This window comes from Acartia tonsa, chromosome 4 (genome assembly GCF_053477335.1).
Source record: "Acartia tonsa isolate MP-2025a chromosome 4, ASM5347733v1, whole genome shotgun sequence".
Lineage (NCBI taxonomy): Eukaryota > Metazoa > Arthropoda > Copepoda > Calanoida > Acartiidae > Acartia > Acartia tonsa.
The window spans coordinates 11,668,137-11,693,830 of NC_137263.1; the positions used below are offsets into that span (position 1 = coordinate 11,668,137).

Below are 25,694 nucleotides of genomic sequence, written 5' to 3' on the forward strand. Positions count from 1 at the left end.
AAATGAATTGTATAGTCTTCTGTAAAAACTGATCACTTAATACACTTGACAAGGCAGTTTTTCATCTTACAGCACGAAGTTAAGGTGTCAGATTTAAGATTGGAATTCACTGCTTATCAAAATTAGGAGGAGTAGATATTAATTATTCCGTTAAATAAACCCATGGTCGTTCAGGAATAAGATTGGTTCAAACTCTAAAAAAACGGTTGTATATGAGGAAATTAAAATGAACCTACACGTATTTTGTAAATTACTAGGGACTGTGATTTAGTATTTGAAGACTCTCTAAAATGGCCAAATCAAATGGACAAATAATTACGCAAAATTAAATTCTTTTATTTTGAATAGTGTTTATATTGGATTTTTAAAAATAATCATTAGTTTAATCATTCTTATTTTATAGAAAAATCCTCTAAAATCCATGCATTCGGGAGTAGGGTAATCAAAATTAACTTGAGGTTTTAAAACATTTACCTAATACCAAGATTAAAGAGAAAAAGTGGAAAAACAAGGTGGCTAGCTGGTGTGTAGTGACGGGGCAACAGGAGCTTTAACATCAGATTACATTAATCTTTACTTTTAACTATCATCTGATAATTTTTTATATGAAAACTAACTAGTAAACCATTTATAGAAAAACAAGGACGGTTTTGTCGTATATAAGTAAAGCTTTATAAAGAAATAGGTCAACATGGCTTACTTAAAAAAAAGTAGCAAATCAAAATGAAAGGGGCGTTGAACAAAAAAAATAAAGAAGAAAATGTCAGTTTTGGAGTAACATCGCTACAAATACAAGGTCCAAAAATATAAGCTTATCGGTCAGAAGAATCTTCACAAAAAATCAGCTGAAAAATTCACTTATCCTCTTAAACGTAGCTAATAGACAGCCGGATTTTTAGAACTAGCTAGAAGCTTCGCTACATAAAAATTAGGGCAGCCAAAGAATAGACTTAATAATGATCAAAGAATAGAAATTATGTAACAGAAATAGATACAAGTTGTATATTAAATGCGCTACCATCAGAAAAAAGTTATATAAAACAAAGAAGGAAGTTATTATAGAATAAACGGGTATAGTCCCTTTCGTGGCAACGCCTCTTAAGGAGCGTTTCGTCGTATTTTTACAGTAGCTTTTCTAGGTTATTTTATGTTAGGTTAGGTTTCCCCCGCAAGGGTTAGAAATAGGGGAAAAGCTACTGTGAAAATACGACGAAACGCCCCTTAAGAGGCCTTGCCACGAAAGGGACTATACCCGATTAAACATATTAAAAAAATCAAAACTGAAAGTTATTAAATTCCTATAAAAAATAATATAGCTATGCCATCATTTATTTATTTATATTTTATTATACTTTACCTAAGGCTTAGTTTTGTTTAAGGTAAAAGATAATAAAAATAGATATATACAATAGTAGCGAAGCTTTTTAAAACTATGAACTAAGGGCTTACATTTTGGGAGAAAGAGAGAGAGAAAGAGAGACACAGAGAGAGACAGACAGACAGACAGTCCCTCAGAGAAAATAAAGACAGAGAGAATTAGGATAAAAACAACACAGAAAAGACAAAAACATTGCGTATGTTTTTTGTTACAGAAGGAGAGGAGGACATACAGACATGGTAACTTGTAGAGTTGGCATGCTACTGTAAAAAGTAAATATATACAATACCATTCTATTTGATGAGACTCACTACAGTAAACATAAATTATACAATAAATCCTCACAGTTTTAGTAGCGCAGCTACTCTATACTTAGGATTTGTCTGTCTGACCGTACGTCAATCTGTAAAAAATATTTTAAAGATTCCCTAGAACCTATGAAAATTACCTTGAACCTATGAAGATTCTCTAGAAGGAGTAATGAAGGGGAAAAATTTGTCTAAAACCATCAAAGACTTAAAAATCTGGCCATAAAATGGCCAATAAAATGTGAAGATTAAAAAAATGAATAGTTTTACTGGCAATCAAAATCTTGAGTTGATATAACAGTTAAATATTGTTAAATCTTTAATGTTGCGCTACATATGCATATTAACATCGTTGTTACTTGTTTGGTTCTTGTAAAACAATTTTTGGTTCTACTCCATATCTTTATTGGATTTTTATGGGTAATATACTTTTTACTTTTAACTGGACCTCTCCACCTAAGGCCCCCCCTCCCATCCACTTTTTTCTGGTTTACTGTTGGTATTTCAATTTGCTTGAATATTGTGTGCATAGATTTAGAGGAAGAATAATTAATTTACCATTTAACTTTAATTTTAAAAGTCGAAGTTTCATGCAAAATCCATCAATAAAATAGAAACCATTTGAAGATTTGATTTCAGAAGAGAGACGACATTAGACACAGGTAACCAAAGTCTAAACTTCAAAACTAATAATTTTAATCTACAGAAAGTATTTATAATCATTAGGGTCGTACCTAAATTTATCATCCATTGTCTTATCCCTTAAGGTCCCTGATAAAGGCTTAATTTTGATTGATAGCCCTAGGTAATCAATACCTTAAGTGCACATACCAATATATCTGATTTTAGAGGGGTATAGCTACTCTTTAATGTTATTTTATTAACATAAATTTGGTCGGTTGCACCAGTTTTCTATAGAATATTAAACTCGGTATAGGTAAAATGTATCTGAATTAAATTGTATAATAAGCTAAAAGGACATTAATGTGATTTCATAATAAAAAAAACGTGTGTATGCTAAACTTCGCAACCTTTGAACAAAATAGGTCTTGTGTATAACAAAAACATTGGCACCAATAAACCTGATTACAAAAAGGAGTTCTAATTAAAACTTCATATGATAAAAGCTAACCTCTTTTCTGTTATGACCGAGTAATAGAATATATAAACTTAAGACGAACAAGAAGAAAAATAAAATTCATATCTTATATAGGGGCCAATTAAAAATCCTTATTCCTAACATAAGTTCCTGAATTACAGAAATTGTCAGATATAAGTGAAATAAAAAGGATATTTATGCTATTTTTCAATACTATACAAATAAAAGTAAAAAGAAATGTTTATCGTCCAAAGTAAAAAGTAAATAGGGGTGGAAAAATTTTACCTTTGACAAATTGTTAGTAATAGAAAAAGTTAGCATTACTTCTTTCACCTTTTTCTGTTAGCAACTTATAATTGGAACACAAGCGGGGGAGAGATCAAATTTTTAGTATTTCATTCAATTGACATTTACTTTTTTTATATTTTGTTTGCCTATATAAAAGCTATTTGGTCAACCATCTAATTTTTTATAAAAGTTCATGAAAGTTGATGTTTCTTTTTTATTCTAGCCATGACTCCTTTATATAATGCCATATATCGACCAAAGCCAACAAAATATATATTTCCAGTTTTTACAGGAAGGTCTTATAAAATAAAATTTTGTTTGTTCAGAAAAAAAATATTATTTTCAGAGGGTCAATGACAAAAGAGGGATATTGTTTTCTTTTCTTTTTCGCTGTAAATCATTCCTATCTCTTCCTTTTTAATATTTCTCTTGAAATTAATGCATAAGTCTACTCTCAAACACGTATAGAAAGTAAGCATTTTTTAATTTGTAGTCAAATGAATTCGGTAAGTTTCTTTTAATTTAGGTGCGTTCACAGAAATTTGTTAGAGAGTATGCATTCCCTTTTTCTAAAGGTCCATAACACCCCAAATTTCTTATGATCTTTGACTAAAATTCCTATTGACTATGGATAATTTCATCCATGTTACTTCTTTGTGATATTTTAAGGTATTTTTATAAACTTACATTTCTACTAAATCTCAGGGAAGGATAGGAGCATTGCAAATAAATTAATCTATACCAAAATCTTCTCCTTATATTTGAAAACTACCAAAGAAATGACTTGGTGTTGAGAGATAATTAATTTATTATCTACTGTCTTTTCCCTGACTACATTTACATAAACTATACTTAATAAATTTCCAAGAAAAAAATCTATTTCTTAACCTTTTTGTTTAACAATATATACTTATGAAAGTTAAAAATGTTTGTAAATTTCTTGAAAAGATTAAGAATCTGTTTATCTGTCAAAAGCAAAACTATTTATAAATACTTTTTCCACAAAATCATATAAAAATATAATTAATTTTTTGAGAAACAAATTTATATACATATACTCTTTCTTTATAATGTGATGTGAATGAAAGAATTTAAACTCAAAACATCAAAACCCTAAACCGCAGCCACACACAGCCGCAACTAGACTAGGGGTGGCTGCGGCTGGTGGTTCCTTTTCGTGGGTCATGCTTAAGGTGGCTTAGACTAATACGACTTACTTAGGTTTCGCAAAGTTAGATTTTTTGTGTAGCTTTGTAAGCCGCGCGGATGATAGTCAGATCATCGGGTGACTTACGAATTTTGATTTTAGCTCGTATTTGAATTTATTTATACTATATACCGCATTCAATTGTCGGACGTACCCCCCCCCCCTTGCCAAAAAAAAACTCGAATAATAGGGAGTGTATGCATGGGCGGAATAATATCCAATAAAATTGGGAGGAGATAGTGTAACTACAATCCATACATGAGTGATAATAAAAATTTTATGAAAAAGCCAAGGCGTTTATAATAGGTATAGTAATGTCCTACACGTACAAGGTGGGATTGCAGGGTGTTTCTGCAAACAAGTTAAAGTTTAAAATATAATTTGTATAACCAAATATTTTAAATGTATTTCCTTGGTGTCTATGACGAAATTCTAAAACTCATAAACAAATAGATTCACAATTGGTATTAGGCTCTGAAATCAGATTTTGTTTCTTTCAGGGATGATAGGGGAAGGGATAACTGACCCGCCCTAGTAAAGAAAACAGGTAACCAATAAATTATAGTAGTTGATTTATCTCTTAGCTTCCCTGTGTAACATAAATGCTTAAAGCAATAAAGATATTAGAATTGATAAGGATATCATTGATAAAAATATTTATTTCTCTGCCATTAATTTCCTAATTTTAAGTATATATTTATAAATTTTAACTTTATCATTAAAACAGTTTAAATCTTGGGTGGTATTTTTACCCCTAGAGTTGTACTTTTTCAATATTCAAATAACAAGGAAGAAAGAAGTTACAGTTGGCGTAAAGTATATTTAAATATTTATTTTTATATATAATTTTGAAAGCGACTTGTGATGATAAAACATTTGAGAAAAAAATATTTTGTGTTTCACTTTTAATTTAATTAAAACACGTGCGTGCACAGAGATTTGCATTAAGGGTGAATAAAACGCTTCAAAACTCTAACTCTAATTTTGTTTTTAAATGTAATAACAAATCACTGTTAGTGTTGACAGTAAAATAGTTGGATGATATTTTCTCGTATTCATTCGAATCCGGTGGATATGAACCGGTTCTCATCAATACGAAAAAACTATGTCTAGCATCGTAATATATCCAGCTTTCTACGAATATAAAAACGTACAATCATAAGAATAAAACCAGTTTTTTTAGCCCGTGCCTTCGGCACCTCGGGGCTAAAAAAAAACTAGTTTTAATCTCATAATTGTACTTTCTATATCCGCGGAAAGCCGTTTATAATACGATGCGAGAAATAACTATTCTACAACCCCACCTCCATACCTATGTTTTATAAAATAGTTTAATCCCTAAAAAATGTCAAAGTTTGGATGAGTAGCAACCCACCCCTCCCTCCCTCCCCACCCATCCTTTTGCACGCCCCTTATTTAAAATGTTGAAATCCCAGACAAATTAAGAAGAGCGTTTCTTCTCTTGTGAATAATTTAATATTTTAGACTTTTCATATTTCAATGCTAAATTCTTTTTATTTTAAACTAGCAAGAATGACAACATTCATGAAAGTGAATCTTTACAAATCAGACAGAAAAAGAGCATAACAAAAAGTAAGTGTCAAATCGTCCTTTGCAAATTAAAGATAATATAATAATTAGATCAAGATCATGTTAAGGTTTATGTCATACTATACACATAGTAAATTTGTCTAAAATAGACATAAGGATTTTCTGGAAATGCTCGTAAAGTTGCTTATATTTCTATAATATACTTAACTGTTACAGGAATCATCTTGCACAGTTTCAAATAAATAAGACGATTTTAGCATGTCTAAACTAACAACTAAATGTGGAAAACTTTATCTTTTAAATAATAAGATTACTTAATCTAGAGATATTGTGAAGCTCTTTATAGTGACTATGAAAAGTTATGTAAAACAATACAAATAACCAATGATAGGCCAATGCACAGACTAAATTGACAATGACAGTTCAGTATAAATATTAATTGACCAATAATAGGCCAGTATAGGCACTATAAAAACTTCAGATATTTGTAGTAGTGCAGCAATTAAAGGATCAGAGTCAGTCCTTAAGTATGCCTGTCGTTTTGTCTGTCAAATACATTTTACCGCCGGCTAAAAAACATTTCCTTTGGTTAAAAAATCTTCTTCACTTGAACCTGGCAAATTCCATAAGTCCCATAGTACTTATATTAGTAGAAATAAAATCTGGAATTGTAATGTGTAATGTGAGTAACAGATGCAATATTGCAAAAATAAAACTTTTTTGCAAAAAAAAAAGGTGCAAGCATATCATTCTTTTAATTCACTTAAAGGGAACCTACAATAAAGTACTTTTATTTTTGAAAAAATGAGTAAATAAAGAAGACAAAAACATATTCCTATAACTTGCATGTTTTAAAAAACTCATAACATTCGACAGAGAAAGATTACTAGATTTTTTTCCTATATCAAACCTCAAATTAAAACACCAAGTTTGTAAAAATGGTATAATTCAAACAAGGATGATTAACTTTTAGTTTTCATGCATTTTACAGTTCAGGCTCCGTACACATAAAAAGATATATTTTAATAACAAAAAAACAAGATTTATATAAAGTTAAGCAATCAGATTAACTAACTTAATAAGCAGCAGCGATACTAAAAAGTTTTAATTTCAAAATATGCACTTGTGTAACAATTTGTAAATTGGTTATTCCATTTGAAAGATATTAACAAAAAAAGGTACAAAAAAACAACGTCTAACTACTTGAAAATTGAATAAAAAATTTACTTACATCCATGTCCCCAATGTGACATCCACAAGAAAAAGATTGACAATCAAAACGACAAACATCACCATTTGTGCTGCACACAGTCCTTTCAATATAACAAATATAAAATTCCAGGAGAACAGTCCTTGTCACACAGGCTCACTGCACTTCAATATTTAACCAATCCTTGGGTTGGTTTAACTTTGCCTCATATAAAATTCACTAGCTTTAACCCCGAGGAGGTATGAAAGGTAATATTTTCAGTTTCCAATATTGTCAGATTATTTGAAAGAGTTGAACTATGATGAATTGTATGAGTGCTGAATATTTAAATGATCACACAAGGACAGTACGGGAGTATATTATCTCTGATATCAGTTATAACAAGACTGTATGTGTCACATTTTTCTCGTCCTCCTCCATTCTAAACAATGATTACAAACTTTTAATTAAATTTGATTTTTAATTTATTTATAATACTTTACTTATTACTAGCGGCTTCGCCCCTAGCCTCTAGGGGCTTTGCCCCAAGAGGTGATAAAAAAAATTGGACGAAATACGTAAAAGGGCCAAGGAAATCGCCTACAACAAAAAAAAAAGGCGGGGGGGGATTTTTGTTTTTGGGGAGGTTGGGGGTGTCCCACTCTCCAAGAAAATAGCCTAAAACCACCACAGAACCAGTAGGTATATTCCCTTAAGAGTAGAATCCGATCGGTTCAGTGGTTACCGAGATCTTAAGGGACGGACGGATGGACAGACAGACAGAAGGACGGACAGACAGAGAGACATCGTTCTACTTTGTATTATAGATTAATTGGAAAGGGCTCATTCAGGATTCTTTTCTTTCGGGTATTTTGCAACTTTTACTTGATTCAACCTAACCTAATTTACTCATACTGTTTTTAAATATTTAATTTGTGGTCCATATGTGATATGAGTGAAACCGCCATGGATTTAATATTTTTATTTTAAGAACTATACACATAAAAACCCGCATTGTAAAATTAATATTGAACATGAATTTTATCAATAATCATTATATAATCTTATAATTGTTTACAACACTGTATATGTATGTATATAACAAGGGCAATTATGTTCTTGAAAAGCGCAGCAATAACAAGCAAGTAATAAACAAGGATGAAATTTAAAGATTTAAAATAATTTATAGAGTAAATGCTAATAAAGCGAATTACAAGCAGTACGACCGCTATGGATGTCTTATACTTAAATATCCTACATAATTATGGGAATAAGAGCCCAGAACACGTCAATAACGGACAGACTGAATAATATTCTTAAAATTTAATTTAAAAGTAAGCAATAAATTAGAAGTATGCAGTGTCTAAAAAAAGTATAAGCAAATATACAACCTTTTAATATTTACTTCAATAATATCATAACTATAGACGGACGGATACACCCTACATATATAGTAGCTATTCTCCCAATAATATGTATAAATTATACATATTAAAGTTTTAGATACCTATCAAGATTTGATTTACATACTAGATAAAAGTAATCCTTAAATGTTTGTTCATCAATCTCAAATATTGCGGCTATGTTGAACAATTTTATGGAGTTTTATAATTTTATGAGTTTCTCAGAAGCATAATTTAAAAGTCTTTAGTTAAAATATATTACTTTATTTTACACTAGTTGCTTTGCCCCTAGCCTCTAGGGAAGGGCGGAAGATCAGGAAAATAGCCTAAAGCTAGCCCAAAGATAATTATAACCCTTCCCTAAAAAATATATCATATTTAGACATTTTTTTCCAAGATCTTTAGCTTCAGACAAAAAACCTTCCTACTTATGGCCTAAACAAGACCATGATAAAATAAAATTTTTAGGTTATTTCTAGATTATTTTATTAAAAGCAAATCTTTTCAACAATTAGGGTTGGTCCTTAAGACTTTACACGTGGATAGGTTATTTAATTTAGGCAGGGTAAAATTATTTAATTATTTGTTTGAAACAAATTATTAAGAATTTTAGGGTATAGTCCCTTTCGTAACATCGACCCTTAATGGGTGATTCTTCGTATTTTTCTCCTTTTTTTAGTCCCTGCGGGGGGCTCCAACCCTACGGGGCCAATTATCTAACCCTGTGGGGCAATCACCTAACCTAACCTAAAAAAACCTATAAAAAGTTATTTTAAGAATACTAAGAATCACCCCTAAAGGTGCGATGTTACGAAAGGGACTATTCCCGAATTTTGTGAAAAATTGAAAATAAAACATAAACATGATAAAAGTAATCTTATCTAAAATCTAAAGGGCAAAACAAACAGAGTAGTTAAAATATTTACATATCACCTAATCACATGATTTGCTTTCTTTATACCAAAGTGATGGCTTCAGCCCTAATCTTGAAGAGAATATTTTTATATACTCTTTCTAAAGGATTAACTCTAAACTTCATGGAAATTAAGTTAGGCCTAATATTTTTCATTTGAGGAATTATAATTTGTGTTGTTTGAAATATCTGAATATTACACACATACACATCTTCACCGAATATTTCAACTTATCATAGTTTTCATCTAAATTTCTCTTTCTCCCATTTTCTTTCTCTCTTTCTCTCTCTCTCTCTCTCTCTCTCTCTCTCTCTCTCTCTTTCTCTCTCTCTCTCTCTCTCTCTCTCGCTCTTAAAATCTCTTTAGATTATCTCTTTATAATTCACTTTGTCCGTCTGTATGCATATGTCTTTCTTGATAAACTTACATTTTGTAAAATATATTATAAACATGTCGTCATGACTTTGTTAGAATAAAAGATTAAGATGAAAAGCAAATTGTAGCTATCAAGTTTCTACATGAGAGAAAAAACCTGTGCATAATTCAGAGTATTTATATCAGAAACAAAATATGAAGATGATTAAAGTACCTCAACAGAATTTGACGTCATACGATAGAATAGCCAATGAGAGGCCAGTATACACTTTAATTGACCAATGGTAAAATTTATGCTGGCCTCTCATTAGTTATTTTATCGTATGGCGTCATAATCTGTTGAGGGACTTTAATCATCTTCACAAAATATTATTTTCATGTGATGTATGCAAAAATAATTTGCATATTTCAACATCCTGTTTCTTAATCATTTACATATTTTTAATCCTGTATGTTTCAGGATTTATGCAGGCAACGGATAACCCTTCAATTTTAAATCAAACAAAAAAATAATATCAAGTCACGTCGCAATAGGAAATGGTACAAAAATACTGCTTTGCATTTAAACATTTTTGTTAGATTGCTCAAAAAAAAGATGTACGAATTTCAAAAGTTAAATGAGTAAGTTATTATCGGGCGGTTGGGCTTATAATTAGATTTAGCAATAAAACCAAATGCTTTCCTTCTAATTTCTATTCTATAATTTGTTTTAATTCGAAGTTTCTTTGGTCAGAGGTCATGAATATTTTTTTCTGAAGCTCTTAATTAATACATTTAATAGCTGAGTAATTCTTATGAAGCATTACAGACTGCCAGGCAATGAGATGTGTACAAAAATATACATAAATTTATAAAACATTAAAATTTTCATTTATTTTAAAACTTGACCGGACTTTGAGCTAGAATAGTGTGCTTACAAAGCAACCAAGTATTAATGATTTCTGTTAATATGAATACTGTAACTCCAGAGCTAAACAGCCGCAAAACTACTAGAGAATCTGCTCTAATGGGATGCTATACTCTAACACCTAGGGATATTATGTTAAGTAACATCCAACAGACATCCAACACATTTGATTGCACGACCTTTTTGTCTGAGAAGTCCTATCTGTGTATGGCAATGAGGTCCCCCTGTTTATGGACCGAGGCATTCCCCCCTACTCTAACTACTTTTGTCACGCACCTGACACAGCCGCAGTAGGAACCATTTTTAACGGCTTACGTAGGATAAAAAGTTTTTAATATAATGATTTTAAACTTTATTTTTCTTGCTTGTTCACGCTAGAGTAGGTTAGATTATGTAAGTTCCCACAAAGGGCTTTGCTTCTTAATTAAGCTCAAGTTATTTTATCAACACAAAGTTCCAATAAATTAAATATTTAGGTATTGAAATCTTATTTTTGTAAAATATTTGTTTTGCTATTTTAGAAATATTGTTATAATGTAGAGCAACTGTGTTGGATCAATTTCATGGTTTGTAATGAGGACTGACAGAATCAAATTTTCACAAAATGGCTCAGGGTATCAAATACGTTCAAAGATTTTTATCTTTAGCCCCCCTCTTCTATTTTCGGCCTATATCAAAAAAGTATCTTTACTTTATATCTTTAGCAGTTTGATTTTTGGTATCAAAACTTTTATACATATTGGTACGTTGGTTTGTAATGATCTAATAATTATTAGGTTCTTCATTTCTTGTCAATACCCTAACGATTGAAGAGGAATAGAATTGGCTAAAATTATGCCTAATGTTTTCTAAAAAAATATAGGTAGACGTATTTACTTTAATATTAAACATACCCCTTTTCAAAGCTTCGTAATTGTTGGACTGATAATGCCTTGTAATAGAGCATATCATGTTAAATCTAATAAATGCATTATGTATAATTAGTTGAAACTGCTAAAAAAAAGCTTAATTTTTTAACCCACATTTTCCTAAATGGTCCAAAGTATAAAAAAAATCTTATTTTTTGGTGTAAAATAAGGTTGAATATAATTTTGAAATGAATGGAGAAATTTGAATGTAATGCTTAGTGTCTGCTCACTTGTTGACTAACAAAGGTACAACAACATGCAATATGCTAGCAAGTAAAATAAGTTGAAAGTAAGATAAACACTGAACTAAAAGCAACGCATTTGTGGTTGGATTTTTGTGTGTAGATTAATGCTTCGGCATCTCGAGGCTACAAAAAACTAATTTTAATCTTATAATTAAACATTTTATATCCGCGGAAAGCTGTTTATAATACGATGCAAGATATAACTATTTTGTATTTTTTTTCACAAATAGAGACACTCAAAATTTAGATGACATACAATATACTTTTATCTGAATATGCATTACTTTTGGCACTTATATCACCTTTGACTTTTATTGATTTTTACCACAGTGTGAATACAACAACAACAACATTTGATATCGCACAAAATATTTTCTTTAAACAAAAGAATTTGAGAAGTTGCCTGCAAAAAAAAATGTTTCCATCAATCAAAATTATTAAAGCAAAAGATGGGCGTTCACTTAGGGTCTTGCAACATAATTCTAAATAATATTTTCCAAAGATTACATAAATATTTTAGCATAAGCCATAAATATTTTAGCATAAGCCATAAATATTTTAGCATTGATTTAGTTATAACAATGTTTTAAAAAGCAAAAGAGCTGATTTTTGGATTTTTAATCAAAATAATTGTATTAATAGAAGCCAAGTATTTAGCTTATTGAGTGTCATGCGATGATACTGTTAGGGAAATGACAATGGTCATTATATCAATAATCTCATCGAATTCATAACTGTAATATAATGTATGTGGTGGGTGTATATAATAAGGGGAAGAAAGGGTTGTAGGTCAATTCTATTGCCATTGTTCTTCTCCTTGATTTCAAGTAATATTCTTCAGGATTTTTTGAAACATCACAAACAGTCCTGCTGTCATAACATATCTTTGAATTGAATGGATGGTTTGCTATACAACAAGGATGTCAACATCCATAAAAGCGAAGCTCTGAAACGGTAGGACAAATAGACATTAACACTTGTATAAAGTCAGAACTGAATAATCAGAATGTAAATGTATAAGAGTCAAAGCAAAATTGTAAGTAAATTTGTTGAAAAATTGCTTGATACAAGATAATGTTTATGGACATACTTACATTTTTAGGACTTGATTATAGAGTTGCTTCGCTTATAATATTGTACTTTGTTGTTCCAGGAATCAGTATACCAAAAATCAGACCAATCGGATAATTAGGTCACATACAAATTTGTTGTTAAAAATGTAAAAAAAATCAACATGTTTAAAATGGACGTACGGACATTCTGGTAATGATTAAAGAGTTGCTACGCTTTCTAACTCGTACATAACTTCTACAGTAATCACCATGCAAAGTTTGAGATCGATAGGACAATTCTAACATGCCTAAATTAACGAAAAAAGCTATCCGTTACGGACGGACGGACGGACAGACCCTAATTATAGAAAAGCTTCGCTTTTAAAAATGTTAAATGTGAATAGATAAAAAATAGAAAGAATGTTGATGTAAACAAATTTAGCTGGGATGAGAAGAATGCATGTCAGTCTACCAGGTCTGGTGTCTGTACTTCTCATCAAATTCTTTACCACTTCACCTTTTAACTTTTTATCTTTCTAGTTCTATTCCTTCATAATCTAATATCTAGGGACTCTTTTGTTTGAAGGGAAAGATATAAATTGGCCTGAAACGATCCCGAGACTTTTATCTTAAAATAAAATAGTCTAAAACAATCACAGGACCAATATGAAGCTTCCCTAAATTGGAGGACTAAATCGGTTCAGTGGTTATCGAAAACCTAAGATAAAGACAAAAAACCATCTCACTCTTTCACTCTATACCTACTATATTTTTCTCTATGGTTAACCTATTATCTCATTCTTTTAGTATCTCTCTCTCCTCGTTTTATTGGTAGAGGTCCAATATATCTTTACATAATTGGTTGATTTAGTATTACACTAATTTGAGCTTTATTATTATAAGATTTGGGTTTCAACCTACCAAAAGCATCATAAATCACTAACCCCTTTTTTTACTGTACTCTCTACGCCCTTGTAAAGGTTTGTGTAAGATGCAGCTCTATAATTTTCTCTCATGTAAGACTAGTACTTACTCATTCCAATAATCAGGGCTCGGCAGCCGCGTCTAAGCTAAGCACTAAAACCCATTTGAGTTCTCATAAAAAATGTGAGAAACAGTTTAAGATATTGAAGTAATTGTTAAAATTATAAAATGTCGATTTCCATGCGACTTAAAGTAAGCTTGTAACGGCTGTCGAGCCTAGCTAATAACCACTTTCATGTGAGTGTGGGTTTCAATCTTCAACACTGGCTTTTTGTGTGCAAGGTTATACAACTGCTGAATTAGTTTTTGATATTGAAACAGTATGAAAATATTCCTTCATTAAACATTTTAGAGGCTTAACTATATTTACATTAGATTTTTAAAGATTTAATTTTAGCCTATATTACTCTAAGCTACATATGCTTATGACATTAGAAAATCAAAATAACAATCAGATTTTAAAAGGATAGGCTTTTATATGAATGTTTTGGTTTCATGTGTAATTTTGGCTTATGAATTTATTTTGAGTTAATATAACAAGATTCTAGCGGCGAAAACCCTGAAAATTTTGCCTAAAATTTGAAATATCAAATATGAAGTTTAGAGAAAGATGTTAAAATTATTATTTGGTTGTTTATATTTCTGAAAGTTAATATTAGTGTGCAAGAAAATAAGGGAGGAATCTTTATAATAAGCATTTATTATATTTTACAAGTTTTTGATAGGCAAGTAGATAAGACAGCTACTGAATTACAAATAAATTTGTGGTATAAAAGATAGAAAAATAATGTAACCTTTTCGTTTATTACTTATTTTTGAAATCAGTTATATCATAAATTTTCTTTTTATTAGATTATTTCGGAAACTTATAAAAGATAATACTAAGAATAATACTTGGATATTTGAATTAATGGCACCAATTTAAGGTATTTTCATCTGATTAGGATATGTAATATGTCATTCAAAAGACCTGTGTAGGTCTTTTGTTAAAAACTATTATCAATTTTAAAAATAATGAAAAAGGAATTAATGCTTCTATTTCTCAATAGTGGATTATCTGTTGAAACAATGAAAAATGTATTTTATGAATAAGAAAAAATTCTTTGAACAGAGAGGGATATGGAATTTTTACAAGAAAAGAGAACTTTTTGTTCAAGGTGATATTTTCCTTGGGGCAATTTCTCTTGGAAGGGATGTACTAACCTCTTCCAAAATAAGTAAAATCTGCATAGGACCTGTTTGAAGCTTCCCTAAAAAAGGTATAAAGATATGTCCTACATTATTCATATTATTATCAGAATATCAAAGGTAAAATATTTTCTTCAAAGGTGCAATATTCCTGTTTAAGGCCTAGAACTCTTGTTTTCTATTCTGGTATTTTAATATAAATATTTGTCTACTACTACCAAAATACTCGGTGATTTCTCTTATATCGCATTTGGACCACAAATGAACGTTTAAGAAAAAAAATTCGTTTTAGTGTTTATTGTAGGTAACTTAGAGTTAGGTAAGGTTAGAAGAGCCCCGCAGGGGAAGTGCCCCAGTACAGATTGGGCTCTGTAAGATTAGATCTCAATTAAGTCTGCAGGTGCTAGAAATGTGTGTTTTCAAAAATTTATAGTCAAGAAAAAAGTTTTGGTGAAAGAACCCAATATTCTTATTATAATGCCAAAGTTTTATGCAATTTTGTTGTGTTTTAATACTACAGCATGTCGGACAGATATATAATCGTAAAGTTAGGCATGTCATTTGAGAAGGCATAAGAAGGTGATGTTGATTTTGTACCCATACAACCTCTAATTTTAACCTGTTAATGATTTATAGAACGATTTCTAATGAGGAAATCATCCAGATAAGAAAGCTCTTGGTAAAATGTTTTATGTTTAAGATTATTTTCGGCATAGTTCCAACGGAATTATAAGTTTTTTTAACTACCTATTATTGTTTTTCAAGATACTTTTGTTTATGTGAATGTAGAATTGTCGATTTATTGTTTGTTTTTGTATTATACTAGTCTTATAATCATAATTCAGGGAAGGGAGGGGACAATGCCGGTATAATTTTATAAAGACCTCACTTCCTAAAATATTCCAGGTACCAAATTTACAGAAATTACACATGCGACATTTCTATTGAATTACTATTTATCGTTCATTGGCATATCCCTGAATCCCTGGATATAATCTATGTAATTCTGTTCTTATCCAACTTTTTATACAAATTCTTTCCGAAACAAATTAATTTGTAACACATTTCTATGATTGATGTATAAAGTATTGGAGAAAAAGGGGTCCTCGCAATTCGGGAGGGGACATTGGATGTAACAAAGAAAGGATTGGGAAGGGGGGTGGTATTTCCCCCATTATGTACATCTGGTTAGGAACTATGCCATTATTCATCCTTGTTAGTGGCGGAACTATTCAGTAACGTACAAAAGAAATAAAAATTGGCGTTATCCTCTTAGAATTTTTTTTGCAATAAAATAGGGTTAAGTAATAGGCTAGGGGCCGATCGCCCGCGTTTAGGCAAGCTAGGGGCCGAGCTCTGCGGCTAGGCAGGTGAAGAGGCTGAGCACGGCGGCCAGGGTTATAGTTAGTTTTAAAATTGAAAAAAAAATCCTTAGAGGATAATACCATTTTGTTTCAAAAATTTGTTTTTTTATGCTTATTACAGTAAGGCAAAATATAAGGAAATGTGTTATTCACAAATATAGGAAAAGCCGGTTACAATGTTTATACTGATTATATTGACTTCACCCTAGCCTTTTAGGATTCAATATTTTACTTATTTAAAAGAAAAAATGTTAAGACCACTAAAATAAAAAAGAGTATTTTTTGTAAAAAAAATGTTTAGAAGCTGGAAATTTGTAAATCCTGAGCAAGACTTATAGAAAATCACGACTGTAACAAATCCTTTATAGATGACACCAGGGATATTAAGGAATAAGACAATAGTAAATGTGTAAATTTTTGTACACCCTTAATTATCATAAACAAATATACCCCCTTTAGAGGTTAGAATTATTAATGAAAAGAATTTGTATACTGCTAGTTTTGCTCTACCCTATCAGGAGTAAATAAAGTTATAAAGCTAACGAATGAGTGAACGTGTTCTAAAACTTTTATGACCAGTATATTTTACAGTCCAATCTTTCCCTCGTCCCTGAGATGAGACTCATATATACTTTTCAGAAAACTACCAACACAGTAAAATTAACAAGGACAAAAACGGTCAGGACAAACACAGAAAGTATTTAATTATAATGCAAGATTAATATTATACATTACATTACAATAAGTTGTAATATAAAAAGTTTTTCACATATCCCAGCAATGATATCACAAAATAAAAAAATATGTACATGAAATGAACTATATGGATATTTTTTAAAAATTTTGTAGGCTAAGCTTATGTAAAAATACTAGAACTAAGAATTAACCTTTTAGTCTAGTGGGATTATCAAAATTTAAACTACTTCAAAATTTATATTCGTTTTATATTACATGTTTAGCAAAGTGTTTTCATAATAAACCTAAATAAAAACTAGCAAATTTAAATCCAATAAGAATTTCTTCTGAATAAAAATAGATTTCCAAATATTTAAGTTTTTTTGTATGAATATTTCTAGTGAAGTTGAAATATATTTTAATTGACAGGGTTCTAATCCCTCCCCTCTTAAATGGATGTGGAAACTCTACAGCAAATATAAATCAAAAGGGAGTGGAAATGAGACAACAAACAAAAATATTCAATAATATTTGAAATGCGACAGGAAATATCAAGTTAATGACTTTAAAATGCGACAGCTTCCAAAATTCTGATATAAAAAGCCATTTTGTACCGCAAAAAGTTGTAAATTTTTATTTTTTTATTTACTGATGTTTCTAAAACATACATGTATTTTGTTGCTAGTTTATATTCCCAGTGTTCATATAAATCTACAACAGAAAATAGATACAAATTAGCAAATGAATATAATTCATAAAAGCTATCAGAAACTAAATGTTAATAGTAAAATAACTCACAATCTCCCATATTTTACCCAATACATATAAAAAGTCTAGATGATTAATCACCTAATTGGACCAACAGTAACACAGTGTGGAAAAAACAGGACTGCATTTTTAATTAGTATAGTTGAATTTATTTTTTTAAAATTTCGTCATTTAGGTAAAGGTTGACTAACTATGTATCAGCAAAAATCTTCATCCTGGTGGAAATTCCTTATTGGATGGATTAATGTTTATATTTTACCATCTAGAATAATAAATCTATTTTCACACATATATTAATCAGACCCAATCTTATACAATTTATTGACTTGAAATATCAACATATGCTATTGTACTTTATATGACAGGCTTGATTGGACACCATTGAGGGCATGTCTCTTGAGAAAATATTCTAATCCTTCTCTAAACCTTTTTGTGATTCTATATGAGAAATAAAATTCCGACCCGACACATTTTACAAGAATAATAACGCCATAAAAAAAGTTGTTTTAAGACTTGACTTGACCCTTTCTCCCCCTTTCTACTCTCTCTTTTTCTCCTTTTTCTTTTCTGTTCTCTCGCTTTTTTATCCAATAATCTTAAGATGTGTAGTAAATTTGGTAGAATCCAATATTTGAGTAGTATAACCCCTTCCCCCCAATTATTGTCTTATTGGGAGATCTGACCTAGCCCCAAGTATCCTTAACTGTGTCTGTACTCATGGTACCCCTTACAAGCTAACCTTACAAGGCTCAGGGATGTTAAGGGATAAGACAATGGACGAAATATTAATATATGATCTCCTTAATTATGATTGAACTTGACGTTGATTAAAATCATTAGTGGAATGGTTTGGTCACTGTTACTTTGTACAACCAAATCATGATTATCTTTTAAGATGTTTTAGCTAGCGAAACCCAGGGGCTTTTTTTTTTGGGGGGGGGGGGGAATAAGGTTGCCATAAAAGCAAAACAGGGATTTTGTATAAAATTTTCATGTTTAACTAATTCTAGAGCTTATAAGTATGTACATAGGCGTCCAAGGGGGGGGGGGGGGTTAATGGGCCATTTGGCACCCCCAAAATTTTGTGAACAATACCCCCCCCAAAAAAAAATTACCCCTACCTTGGGGGTGCCGTAGGCACCCCCAACGATTTTGGGGGGGGGGGGGGGTATTTACCCCCCCAAACCATTTTGGGGGGGGTAATTACCCCCCCCAAAATAAATGTTCTTTAAAAAAAAAATTTGGGGGGGGGTATTTACCCCCCCCAAATTGAATGTTCTTAAAAAAAAAATTTACTGTCCAACCAGTTAAAACAGTTCTTAACCATGATAACAAAAAATTTAATAGTTTGATCATGTTTTATTTGCTTGGGCCTTTATAAGGGCTAAAACCATCCCGGGGATCTATGATGTAATTGTAAAGCACTGAAGATTCCATAAAATAGATACCTAACTAAATTAAATATTTCATTAAATAATGAAAAAGAATTTCTATAGGCGATTTCTTTTGGGAGGATGTCAGGGTGTCTCAAAACTAGTTATAAAACTTACCAGGACCTATAAGACGCTTCACTTTAAAGTAAAATCATATTGGTTCATTGGTTAGTGAGTTAATTATTGTATTTTTATGTTCTAAAGAATGAGATACTACTATATATTTGAATAGTAGTGGCGCCCTTAGCATCTAAGAACTCGTGTTTTCTAAAGGGTAAAAAGGGAGGAGAAAAATAGCCTAAAACCACTCAAAGGATTGACCTTTAATAGTGTGGAACCATCATGGGATCTATGTGAAGCTTTCCTAAAAAGGAGAACTCAGTATTAAAAGTAATGAAATCTGAAGCTATAGTCAAATAAACCTTACTTACTACTTTATGTTATAAGATAGTACTTATTAACTTAATAGATTAGGTAGGTGCTTTTTTTACATAATTAAATTACCCCCCCCAAAAATTTTACCCCCGGGGTAAATTAGTTTGGGGGGGGTAATTACCCCCCCCCAACAGATTTGGGGGGAGTATTTACCCCCCCCCAACAGACTTTAGGGGGGGTATTTACCCCCCCCCAATCAAATTTTACCCCCGGGGTAAAAATTTTGGGGGGGGTAAAAAAAAATTTCGGCGCGCTTCGCGCGCCATTTTACCCCCCCCAAACACGAATTACCCCCCCCCTAAAATTTTTTACCCCCCCCCAAAAAAAAAGCTTGGACGCCCCTGAGTATGTATGTATATGTATATGTTAAGGAGAAACTATAGAATGCCAACAAAACCAAAATTTAAAAACATTACGTGGACTAATTGGTGTTTTTAACCCCAAACTTTAGTAACAAGTAAAAAGTAGTAATATAGAAAAGAATTGACAAATGTTCAATATAAAAAAAAATATTTCTGATAATGAATATTTTTTTGCAAGTCTATCAACAGTTTTGATTTCAATGTTTCTTGCTAGCCAGATAAAACCACATGACTATTCATCTATAGTTTTTTTGCCATGTAAAGTATATTGAACATAAAGATGTACGTATAAATATTTTATCCTGCGGTAGGCGCTAATCAAGCAGATATGTGTAATGTGTGTTTTATGTACTTTCTGCAATTTTTAAAAAATCCGGTAAATATATTACACTAACCTACTGCTGTAAATCACACTGGTATACAAAGTTTAATATACACGTTTTCAAGTTAGTTGGCTTAAAAACATTGGGTAATCTTGCTAGTTAAATATTGATTGGTTGGTCCAAACAAAGAGTGTCTAAACTTTTCAATTAATAATTTTATATATACAATAGATTGCTGTTTATTTTTAATTTTATTTAAAGTTTTACAAGTTTTAAAATTTACTAAAGTACAAATCTTTTACATATATACTTGCATGTAACGAGAATGGTTTATAATTAAATGTAGGTAAATATTATATCTATAATACAAAGTAGAACGATGTCTGTCCGTCTGTCTGTCCGTCTGTCCGTCTGTCCGTCTGTCTGTCCGTCTGAAGCTTAAGATCTGAGTAACCACTGAACCGATTGGGCTCTACTCTTCAGGGAATATACCTACTGGTCCTGTGATGGTTTTAAGCTATTTTCTTGGGGGGTGGGACACCCCCAACCCCCCCAAAAAATGAAAAATACCCCCCCCAAAAAAAAAAAAAATTTTTACTTTTTCTTTTTAAATCTAAAATACGAAAAATTAGGTTGATCAAACTTCTTGGGGCAAAGCCCCTAGAGGCTAGGGGCGAAGCCGCTAGTATATTTATATTTCATAATAATCTTCCAACGCCCATGTACATTATATAATAGATAATTACATATTGTTGGGATATACATATATTTTTATACCCAAAGAAATTTAGAAAATAAGCTTAAAAAAACATAATTAAATTTATCATTATTTAAACTTAAGTTTAGTGTTTTCTTTAAGTATAAAAAGCTAAAAAATCTTACTTTTTAAAATCAACGCTTTTTGCACGTACATCATCATTACAGTTTTTTATGATTTATAGAGAATTAAAAGATTTTTAGTATAAATTTTTAATTGTATGTAAACTAAAGAATTCTTGATTTTGTTCTGCGTCCCATATCTCTGTCAATGCTTATTTTCACAAATAATCAGGGCTCGGCACTCGTCAATTTTTATAACGGCCTAGGATTAAAAAATGCTACTAGCTAAACCACTTTCTAGCGGCTGGTTGTCATCGAAGAATTTCTTTATTCGATGGATGTTATTTTTTTAACAGCTATGATTGTGTCAAAATCTATGAATAATCTAAGACTGATTGCCATTTAAGGATTGTCAGCTGTTAGCTTCGCCGAAATATAACAAACAAAATTGCTGCGTCCGCCGATCTTTTGTTTCGAATAAAAGGATGTTTGTGTTAACTTTTTTAGATGCATAATTTCTTGCATGGCTGCCTTACAAAGGAAGTATAAAACACAACAAATATTGCAAACGCTGAACTATATGTTAGAATATAGAAGGAAGACCTTTTAACGGGCTAAATATTATTTTTTTTAGTTGAATAGTTGAACTAATGTATTATCTTATTCATGAAATGATGGCTCCAACAAAGTTTAGGAACATTTTATTTGTATCACACTATAATTATGAAAGCTTAAATCTTTTATTTAAACTTAAAACTGACTTTATACCTTTTTAAGATTTTAAAGATTTTATGTTTGTTAATGTTCGTATGTCTGATTCGCTGAGTTTCGTCCTTGGTGATTCTAATATTATCTAATTTAATGAAGAAAAAAGTTTAGAAAACAATATTCAATCATTGAATAAAAGAAAAGAAAAGTTTTGAATATTTATTGAAATGAATTTGATTATTTAAATCTAAAAAGGGTAATTATATTCATAGCATTATGCTTTACAAAGCAATATTCTATTGTTGTTCAAAAATTTACAGAAATTTTGGAATAATCAATCAATTAAAAAATATCACTTAATAAAATTGTTGCAGTTGCCTAGTATTTAAAACTTTTACAGTCTTCGTGATGATGTCTAATGTATAAAGGCAACAAGATGATTAACATTTAGCATTTCTATTAGAGACCTATAACTACCATAAAATCGAATTTTTAGAGAAAATAAAAATCCGCCAATTTAAAAAGATTTAACAATAGGAAAAAAATAAAAAATAAACAATTAATTATCCATTAATCCTTGACTGCAGTGTATATCTGCGCTGCATTTTATTTTTTGCAAAAATCCTAAATTTGGCAAAATCTTTCGCCAATTCTATCCACACAAAGAAAATGTCAGCTTGGTCGGATTTTTAAACAACCAATGTTTCTATTTCAAACATCATAATTCTATCATTTTTGTGCTAGAAAAAAAAAACTAGAATAACAATGGCATATTAGTTTCCAAAAACACCTGATCAACAAATTAAGATTAAATAGACAATAACAGTTTGATTTGACCGACGAAAATACTAATACTAAAGTAAATAGTTTTTGATTTTATTGCCAGTAACAATTTTGCATCGAAGAAATTTGTTTTTAAGTCTTAACTATGCATATTATTGTTTCTGTTTCGAGGCATTCTATCTATTGGCTTTAATATGACGCGGTGTTGAATACACTTGACCCAAGTCGCATTACACTAAACTCCAAATTCTTTTTAAAATGTATTGAAGGTTAAAGAAAAGGTCTTGTATTTAAAGAGAGAAAAAGATAGAGCAGAAGAAAGAGATAGAGAGAAAGAGAGAGAGAAAGAGAAAGAGAAAAAGAGAGAGAGAGAGAGAGAGAGAGAGAGAGAGAGAGAGAGAGAGAGAGAGCCAAGTAATCTAAAATTCAACATCTGTTAAATCATTCAAAAATATTTGGCTCGCCTTCAATATGCAAATTTTGAGCTGCCATTTATGTTGAATTCATTATTGCTATTTTTGCACTTGCAGATTGGGGCGTGGACGAGGTTCGAAACCCCTCCGATCAGGAGAAAGGTTACAAATGGAAGATTGGCAATTTAAGTTTTACCAAAATTGTCAGGTGTTCTAATCAAAATATTCTTCTATATTGGAATTCAGAAAAATATTTGTCATAAATGCAACCAAAATAGGGTTTTTTATATAGTATACGGAATGTGTATCAGTTAAAAAAGTTTTCTTTTCACTACAGTTTTGACCTCTATCAATAACCAAGAAAATGAATGAGAGAAAAATAAAGAGAGAGGGGAGAAAGAGAAAAAAGCGAAAGAGAAAGAGAGAAAAAAGAGGTGAATTTGATGAAAAGAGATATATTGGAAAAGGTAAGGAAGAGATATGACAAAGAAAGGTAGATAGATTTAGTAATTACCAACACGATTAGTCCTACGCATAAAATACAAGTCACAAATTAAAGAATTTACAAACCCAACCATTATTAGAAGCTTCTCTATAACTAGGTCCGTCCGTCCGAGTACGTTAACCAAAATTAGATTCTCAAAGACAATAATGAACAGAGGCCTGTCTGATTCTTCTGGTAAATATTGTCCTATAAATATACGGCATATATGACCATTTGATATCATTAGGCACTAGGAAGCCAGAAAACTTATTGACTGTAGTTTTTTAAAGACTATAGTTTACTGAACTATATTATTTACAATTAATAGATTTAAATTTATTTATGTTTTTTTGCTATAAAAAGATTAAGTTTCTGTATAAAATAAATTTCAATGGCTGCTTCCACTCGAAGTCCCTATGCCAAGTCCTTGCGGGGCTATCCAGTACCAAATATAACCTAACCTGACCTGAAGTAATAAACAAATAAACGATAAGCCTCCCATCAGGCCTGCTCGACTATTCACGCAAAATACCATTTAGATTATGTTGTTGTCCAAGGAAATATTTTAGCCTTACTGTTCTGATTGTAAAAAGTATCCTTTTTACACTTTAGAAATTATAAAATTTGAAATGTCGGGTATAGTCCCTTTCGTGGCAACGCACCGTAAAGGGCGATTCTTCGTATTTTTCACAGTAGCTTTTCTCCTGTTTCTAGCCACTGCGGGGCCAATTGCCAAACCCTGTGGGTCAATAACCTAACCTAACCTAAAATAACCTATAAAAGGCCATTTTAAAAATACGACGAATCGTGTCTTAAGGGGCATTGCCACGAAAGGGACTATTCCCGAAATGTCTTCCTATTTTGTAATGGATAGTTTAACTTTAAACAATGTAAATAAAGTAAAAATGTCTGAATATTTAAATAAAGAATGCTTAAAATATTTACAAAATTTTTAAATTGTTTACAACAATTTTCTAGACATAGAATATAAAATGAAAATGGTTTAAAGTTTGGTTGAAATTAAACAAGGATGACAACATCTTTAAATTAGAAGCTCATCAAATCAGACCTTCGGACAAACGAACATGAACACTCATAGAGGATCTTTACTTGAAGAAACAGAATATTATTTGAAAATCAGAACAAAATATTCTCTAAATTATTGCAAAAATTCAAGATGCTTAGTATTGATATATTTGAAGATTCAGTTGTAGTCTCTACTTCACTCATAATATTATGCCTTATCAACCTAATCATCACTTTTTAAAAACTATGATTATTAGATAACATTTGAATTTCCTTGCATAGTTTGAAATCGATAGGACAGTTCTAACATTCCTTAATTATCTATCAGAGGTGTCCTTTTCTGGCGGACATGCAGACAAGCCCTAATGTATCAAAGGTTCGCTTTGAAAAGTACATACAGTTAGCTATTTAAGGAGTAAGAAAGTTTATTTTACATACAAGGTATTTTCATTACATTTAAATATTTTAAAACTCTTATGTTGTCCCCTTAAACAGGGAGGGAGAGGACATTGCAAAAAACAATTGTACAACCCATAATTAAAAATTAGATTTACTGGCTACCATAGACACTAATAGAGACTTTTGGAAAGATTATTTAACTTCATTGTCCAATCTCTGAATCCTTGCCTCCTATATAAAGCTTACAAGTAAAATATTTAATTCTTTTTTTAGCATAAGCAATTTTAATTACAGTTAAGGTTGAAAACGTAAAATTGCGCCAAAGCTGCCGTAGAAGGAAGCTACATTAAAAGAAGAAAATAATTGAAATGAATAAAATATAGTGAAAAAAAGAGGTTCAGGAATTTTGAAACTTTGCTCTTTGATATAAAATGGTCAAATAAAAAAATTATATTTAATATTCAAGTACTTTATTATTTGTTTAAAAATTTCTTTAAAAAAAGATTTTTAGTTATTTACTAAGCTCTTACAAAATATAACCTTATTCGGACATATTGAATTAATTAGAATTAATATAAATTATACTTCAAAATATTTTTTCCCCTCAAATAATTAACAGTCGAAAATTAAAATAGAAAAGGATTACAGTTTTTGTCAATTAATTCAAAAAACTTTAATTTTTAAAAAGAATTTCTCAGATCATATG

General features: G+C 30.7%; 1 protein-coding gene across 1 annotated transcript in view; it reads right to left on the bottom strand.

Annotated features, from left to right (window-relative positions):
• The window catches only part of LOC145316082 (protein Wnt-4-like), a 52,314-nt gene extending 44,834 nt beyond the window's left edge, over positions 1-7,480 (bottom strand). Inside the window, exon 1 of the mRNA XM_080156376.1 lies at positions 7,063-7,480. Coding sequence (XP_080012502.1) covers positions 7,063-7,127 — 65 coding nt within the window. The 5' untranslated portion in view covers positions 7,128-7,480. The remainder of the gene's footprint in view (positions 1-7,062) is intronic.
• Between the last annotated feature and the right edge of the window lie 18,214 nt (positions 7,481-25,694).